Source organism: Sinocyclocheilus rhinocerous, unplaced genomic scaffold, assembly GCF_001515625.1.
Source record: "Sinocyclocheilus rhinocerous isolate Xijiao unplaced genomic scaffold, SAMN03320098_v1.1 scaffold1295, whole genome shotgun sequence".
Classification (NCBI taxonomy): Eukaryota; Metazoa; Chordata; class Actinopteri; order Cypriniformes; family Cyprinidae; genus Sinocyclocheilus; species Sinocyclocheilus rhinocerous.
Window position 1 is genome coordinate 210,303 of NW_015660499.1, and position 7,687 is coordinate 217,989.

Sequence of the window (7,687 nt, forward strand, 5' to 3'; positions counted from 1 at the left end):
ATATTTCAATATTCCTATGAAATATTATATATTATTATGAAAATCTTGTCAATTATTACTCCCATTATTACACTTCTTTTTTCATTACATGTTGCCCCAAAAACACATTAATATGCAAATTAGATTTAGATTATAGATACATTATATATAATGAGAACCTGTTTATGGCCATTTTACACACGTTGCATAAAGAAAAATGGTATATCAAATCATTCTGTTATAACATAGTTGAGAATTATCTTTATATTATCTTGGTTAAAAAAAAAAATCCTGAAAACTAAAAATGTATTATTTTTAAAAAATCAATTGTTTTTGCTTATGCATGTTCATTCATGTCTTTTCATTTAAAAAAAAAAAACAGTTGAGTCCCGATGTCCTCTACCAAGGACATAGCATAACTTATGAATGAAATATCTTTTTTTTTTCTTTTTTTTTTACATTTTTTTTTTTAATGCTTTAAACAATGTAATGACATGAAAAAATACAATTTTTTTTTCCTAAAATGTTTTGCCGGGTCTCAAGAGGCTAATATACTGATTTGTAACATTTCTTATTATCAATAATTTTGTGAAAATTGATACATTTTCCGGATTCTTTGATTAATAGAAAGTTCAAAAGAGCAACATTTGTTTTAAATGGAAATCTTTTGTAAAAATGTAAAAGTCTGTCACTTTTGATCAATTTAATGGATCCTTGCTGACTAAAAATATTAACTTTTTACTGACCCCAAATTTTTGAATGATAGTGTAATATCATTAAATCACCTCTGAAACCCCCAACTGCATAATGTTTATGTAAATAGCATTTCTGTCCACCTTTTGATGTTTTTCTGTATTCTGCCAATTATTCCTGTGGAATGACTCTCAAAGTCCATTTGAAAAGAATCTGAAGCTGGTGTGTGTTTTGACAGGTCCGAGTGTGTCCTGTCCTCCTCATCTGTTCCAGTGTGGTAGTTCAGGGTGTGTGGAACCGTCTCAGCTCTGTAACGGGGTCACTAACTGTCTGGACGGTTCTGATGAGGGCGGGACGTGCCAGACAGACAAATGCTCTGAACGGTCAAAGTGTGCACAGGACTGCCACAGCACACCTACAGGCACGGTATGAATTCCTCTTTCTGTTAATGTTAGAAATGTCTGTTTTGAATATTAAAAACTACCAGTCATAGAAATTGACTAATAATAACTTGCACTACAGTTCAAAAGTTTGGGGACAATAAGATGTTTATAATGTAGTTGAAAGAAGTCTCTGCACCAAGGCTGCACTTATTTGGGGAAAAAAATACAGTAAAAAAAAAAAAAAAAAAGTATCAAAGAAACAGCGTTTATATGAAATATAAATATTTTGTAACATTATAAATGTCTTTACTGTCATTTTTAAATCTATTTAGCACATCCTTGCTGAATAAAAGTAATTGGTTTGGGAAAAACAATTATACTGACCCCAAACTTTTGAATGGTAGTGTATGTTAAAGCAATAACCCCCAAGAAGCCGTGGTTTACTGTGAATTTATAACAGCTGAGGGGCGTTGTTAGGCACGACGCGAAGCGGATTGCTTTTATAAAAATTCCATATACGTAGTAAGGTTTCACAGAATAAAACGTGTATATAATAAAAAATAAATAAAGTGTAATGATATAAATAAAAACAGTATTCTTCCACCAGACAATGTAGTTCCTCAGAAACCGTTGTGGTTCCAACAAAGTGGTTGCCGAGCAACACACAGAAGTAAATAAAGGTGTATGTTTGTAGTGTAATTTACAACAGCTTCGAACGCTGCTCAACCAATCAGAATCAAGGACCGGAACTATTCGTTTTATAATAAGTTTAGTACTTTAGGTTTTGAAGGATCTAAAGAATAATTTCTACAACCATTGACCACAGTCAGATGTTAATACATTACACTCTAAGGTTTGAGATCTCAAAAAAAAAAAAAAAAAATTTTTTAAACAATTTGGGGGGTTATTTTTTATTTAAAAATGAAAATTTCTAAAAGGCATAAATGAAAAGCATTTTATCAATGTTGACCAGTTGGTGGCAGTAGCCACTATGTAAACATACTGTAGACATTATGTAAATAACCTTCGTTTCTGTATAGTACACCAATATCAGATACAACCTCTCTCACTTTGGTGCTTGGCCTTTTATTAATAAGCAATTAATTAATAGGCAGTTTCTTACCATTTTGTGCTTCCTGTCCACTGCTTTTCTTCTTTCTATAGCGCTGTTGGTGCAGGATGGGCTACAAGCCTATGGATGATGGTGTGGTGTGTGTTGATGTGGATGAGTGTGTGGACCGTCCAGACTTCTGTTCACACTACTGTAACAACACTCAGGGCTCATTTGAGTGCTCTTGTAGTCACGGTTATGTTCTGGAACCTGATGGCCACAGTTGCAAAATCACAGGTATATACATTACGAGCAAGAGCAAATATATAAAACATAGGCCATGTTCAGAATGGCATGCAAACGGAGCTGTATACACTCTATATTTTATAAAAATGGTAAGAGTGTATGCATTAGGCAACAAAATGTAGTATGCTATATAAATGCGTCATTCATTCAAAAAAGTGCATTGCATTGTGGGCTAGAATATTTCACATGAGTGTTCAGATCATGAGTATGGCTTGAATACACATTATAATGCACTTTCACAATATAATGACATTTCTAATACACTCATGCACTTCAAGGTACATCCATTCACCCTTCTTTACTCAAGCTGAGACTCTAATTGAAACTTGTGCTCCTGTCTCAGGTGAGCCGTACCTGCTGGCGTCTGTGCAGTCTGAGGTCTTCCTGCTGGGTCTGAGGAGCTCCAGTCTGGACGTCCTGCTCTCGTCAGAGAAGCATTTTGTCCTGTCACTTGACTATGACTGGCAGAAGCAGAGAGTGTACTGGATCAACCTCAACGCGGACAACATAAAATGGTTGTCACTGGATCAGAAGAGCAAAGGAACCTTTATTAAAGGTCAGTGTTATTGTTAACTACAAGTACATACATAAACATGCATACAAATACATACACGTGTGTATGTATATTAAAATCGTTTTTTTGTAAATGAAATTAAATAAAATATGCAATAGAAATATTACATAATAAATTTAAATGTGTAAAAAAAAAAAATTAGAAATATTTCCTTGGCAACTAAATTATAAATTTTATGTCAAAAGCACATACAAAATCACAATTTTTAACTAAAATAAAAAACTTAAAAATATAAATAATATAAATTAAAATTGTTTTATGTTTGATGAACTTTGCAACATTAACACTGTTACTGTATGGAACTGAAACAACATTGAACTAAATTGAACTGAATAATGACACTATTGTCTTTTTAGAGCTGCTTTACAGCTGAAATTGCTGCTTTGAAACGGTCTGTATTGTATAAAGCACTTTATTACATGGCTCTGTGGAATACTTGATTCTGATTGGTCAATCGCGCCATCCAGCGGTATGTTATTCCCAGATAACAACCGCCAAATTGAATAACACACCGCTCATCCGGGTACTAGGAGTTATCTTGACCGGTACTACTTATATCCTTAACGAGTCACTCCGCTATCGTTGACTGTCTGGCGCCATCTTGTGACTGAAAACACTTAACCACCGCGAGTTACAAGGGAAGACTTCAGCCCCCTTCAGGCTGATACAAGACCCCTCCGCTTCGCGGGTCCTGATCGGGGTCGGGAGTCGGGGTTTATTCTGAGATAACAACCGGCTGGATGTACATTATCCCTTACATATAAAATCTGATTTGATTTTACATACTGCCTGACCATGACTAGACAGGTCATGTTGCAGAAACACAAAACGGGTGTAAATAAGGCTGGTCATGTGTTGATGTATTAAAGTTTTGCGCTCTCTCTCTCTCTCTCTCTCTCTCTCTGTGTCAGGTATCAATGCAGACAGTCTGGAAGTGGACTGGGTGGCGAGGAACCTCTACTGGGCCGATGGCGTCAACAGCCAGATCAATGCAGTGGGACTGGACAGTGATGCCACCGGAACCACACACAGTGTGGTGATCCTGGGTGAAGATCTAGGGCAGCTCCGCTCCATCGCTCTGCTGCCACAGGAAGGGTTTGAATAATCATGCTTTTGTCACATTTTTTTAATTTATTTACAGAGCCACCAGTGGGCACTACAAAGCATGAGAACCACTGTTTTAGCATGTTACTTACGATGTAAGTTGGCCCTGATATTTGTCTTTCTTTCAGAATTATGTTCTGGTCAGAAACTGGGGACGAGGCTCAAATAGAAAGAGCAGGAATGGACGGCTCAGACAGACGTGTGCTGGTCAGTCACTCTCTCCGATGGCCGGTCAGTTTGACGGTGGACTCCCTGCATCACAGAATCTACTGGACAGATGAGAAACTCAAGTGCATCGGATCAGCCGATACTGATGGAGGAGATATTAAGGTAGTGGATGTGTCCACCTCAGCATCTTAGAAAATGTCTAATAGGGCGAAACATTACATGATTTGCTAATCTGTTTGCGGTTGCTTTCCTTGTAGAATGTTTCTGGATAAACATTCCTGTCCATCAGTCTAATGTTAAGAGTCTTTTAGATGGAGTGGTGGATGAAGTACACAAATCAATTACCTGAGTACAGACACCCTAATCAAATTTTAATTACTCTTTTTAGAATTTGAAGAATGTGGGTAACCAAACAGTTGATGGTAGCCACTGACTTGCATAGTATCCCCCCCCCAACACTATGGAAGTATTGTTTGGTTATCCAATACCCACATTCTTCAAAATATCTTCAATATACAATGATGGCAGAATTTTCATTTTGGGTGAGCTATCAGATATGGGTCTTTTAATGAAATGAAGGATCTAAGAGTCAAAAATTATTTAGATTCCAGCATCTTTTAAAAACATTTTTCAGACATTTTCCCTTTCCATCTTCCATAATTCCGCAGCTCTTGCAGATGATGGAGACCCCCAGTCCATTCTCAGTGTCTGTATTCAATGATGAGGTCTACTGGTCTGATACCAAAAGAGGAACTATTCAGAGAGCTCACAAAATCACGGGCAAATTACACCAAGTCCTGCTCAAACGTCTTGGACAGCCATTCGGTTTGAAGGCAAGTACTCCTGAACACAGTGATCATTAAATTCAAATGGAAACCCCTCAGATATTTGTAAAGTACAGGCTATATTTGCTTGCTTTGAAAGATGCATAAGATGTAAATCAGGTAACTGCTGCTTGTGTGCATCTGCAGGTCATTCATGCATTTTTCCAAGTGGGCGTCCCTAACCCGTGTGCTTCCCAGCACTGCTCTCACCTGTGTGTTTTATCGCCGGGGCTGAAGGCTGTGTGCAAGTGTCCGTCTCAGTTGCTGCTGAATGAAGATGGACTGACCTGCTCCAAACACAAAGACTCGTCCTTCCTGCTGTTTCTTTCTCCAACTGCAGTCACACAGGTGTTGCTGTTAATACCTTATGGTCAAAGCTAGATGTTAGAAGTCCTATATGTTCATTAATTGACTAATTCATAATAGTGCAGTTCATGTCATTTGTCTTAAGATTAGACTATGCGATGCTTAATCAAGAAATGACAATTCAAACATTTTCTCTTTGATTCTAGCATAAGGTCAGAAATAGGATTAGGACTGTTTCTGTTTGAGAGCAGTGTTGTGGTGTTTCAGGACCAACAAAAGATTATCATTTTTTTTAACATCACAATTTATTAAAATAATAATAATAATAGTAATACATGATCTCTACAGCCCTGCTTATGTTTCCAAATTATCAGGCCCGGCTCCAGAATCAAATCACTGAGGGTGCTTCTTAAATTAGTGAGGGTTCTGTACCTTATTATATATATATATATATAATGTATATGTATTGCTATGGCACAAATAACGCAAAAACATTCCATCCAGAAACAACAATAGTTTCCAATGAAGTAAATGGACATTTAATAAAATAATAATAATAATAGTAATACATGATCTCTACAGCCCTGCTTATGTTTCCAAATTATCAGGCCCGGCTCCAGAATCAAATCACTGAGGGTGCTTCTTAAATTAGTGAGGGTTCTGTACCTTATTATATATATATATATATGTATGTATGTATGTATGTATGTATGTATATGTGTATATATATGTATGTGTATTGCTATGGCACAAATAACGCTTCCTTTATTAATCACTCGCGATCTCACGAAGTTATGTGATAATCAATTAGATTCTCTATGCTGCACAATGACTCTATTTACATCGCGTCTAGTTATAATGAAATGATTTGTGCTGAACAGAACACCTGAACAAAAACTCCAGCAATTTGAGCGGTGAGGGGATTCTAACTTAAAGGGGTCATATGATGCTATTTTAAAGATCATTATTTTGTGTAACAGAATATGTTGACATGCTTTACATTCTAACTGATCCGCTGTTGCATTCAAGAAATAAGCAGATATGTCTGTAATTAGCTACATTGCTCAACGCTGCAAATAAATAGAAACCGATCATATATTATGTAAATAAAAACTTTTATTTTGGATGCCATTAATCGTGATTAATTGTTTGACAGCACTAATGTGGTGCGTAAGTGTATTAGACTTTTTAATACAATTTGTCTCTCTCAGATTTATTTACAGAACAGACACGCCGCCGTGGACCTAAAGAACTGGCCTGAACATCGGCGTTTTGACCTTCCCAGCATGAACAAGCCAACCTTGTTAGATTTAGTGCTGCGTGACCTCACTCTGTACGTGGCCGATGACGGGCAGCCTGTCGTGGGGCTCTTCAAGATGAAGGACACAACGCTGGTGCCACGTGGGAAACTGCTCCAGCTACATAAGGACTCGCTGCGCACGTTCTCAGTGGACTGGATCACCCTGAACGTGTACTGGAGCAGCGAGAAGCTGCCTGGCCTGCAGGTCACCTCACCGGATGGTGCACACACCAGTGTGATAATACAGGACGGTGTCGGAGCTATTGAATCCATTGCTTTAGACCCACCCAGCGGACGCCTCTGCTTCTCAAACAAAATCCAGGAAGGTCACATGACCCAGGTGGAGTGTGCCTATATGAATGGACAGAACAGGACAGTGGTGTGGAGTAATTCAGTCCGGCCAACTTCACTGATCTTGACAGATGAAGGGAATAAACTGTACTGGGCTGACACTGGTATGTTTTATATACTCTCATATGCTCACCAAAAGCTGCATTTATTTGATGAAAAATACAGTAAAAACAGTAATACTGTAAAATATTATTAGAATATTTTATTATTGAATATAAAAAATGTAATTTATTCCAGTGATGCAAAGCTAAATTTTCAGCATCATTACTCCATTCTTCAGTGTCACATGATTCATCAGAAATCATTTTAATATGCTGATTTGCTGCTCAATAAAAAAGTTTATCAATGTTGAAAACAGTTGAGCTGAATATTTTGTCAAAATCGTGGTACACTACCACTCAGGACTTAGGGGTAAGAAACACAAAATCCACAAAAAGCAAAAAAATTTTTAACACTGATAATAAGAACCATTATTAATGAGCTAAAAATCAGCATATTAGAATGATTTCTGAAAGATCATGTCACATGTGACACTGAAGACTGGAGTAAAGAAAGTAGAAAATAGTTATTTTAAACCGTATAATAAACGATAATATTTTACTATATTTGACCACTTTTTTGTGTGTGTATATATATATATATATATAT

General features: G+C 36.9%; 1 protein-coding gene across 1 annotated transcript in view; it reads left to right on the forward strand.

Annotated features, from left to right (window-relative positions):
- The window catches only part of lrp13 (low-density lipoprotein receptor related-protein 13), a 17,441-nt gene that overhangs the window by 7,746 nt on the left and 2,008 nt on the right, over positions 1-7,687 (forward strand). Inside the window, exons 8-15 of the mRNA XM_016534329.1 lie at positions 911-1,098; positions 2,220-2,403; positions 2,756-2,968; positions 3,898-4,081; positions 4,219-4,420; positions 4,927-5,091; positions 5,230-5,430; positions 6,600-7,143. Of these exons, the coding sequence (XP_016389815.1) occupies positions 911-1,098; positions 2,220-2,403; positions 2,756-2,968; positions 3,898-4,081; positions 4,219-4,420; positions 4,927-5,091; positions 5,230-5,430; positions 6,600-7,143 (1,881 nt within the window). The remainder of the gene's footprint in view (positions 1-910; positions 1,099-2,219; positions 2,404-2,755; positions 2,969-3,897; positions 4,082-4,218; positions 4,421-4,926; positions 5,092-5,229; positions 5,431-6,599; positions 7,144-7,687) is intronic.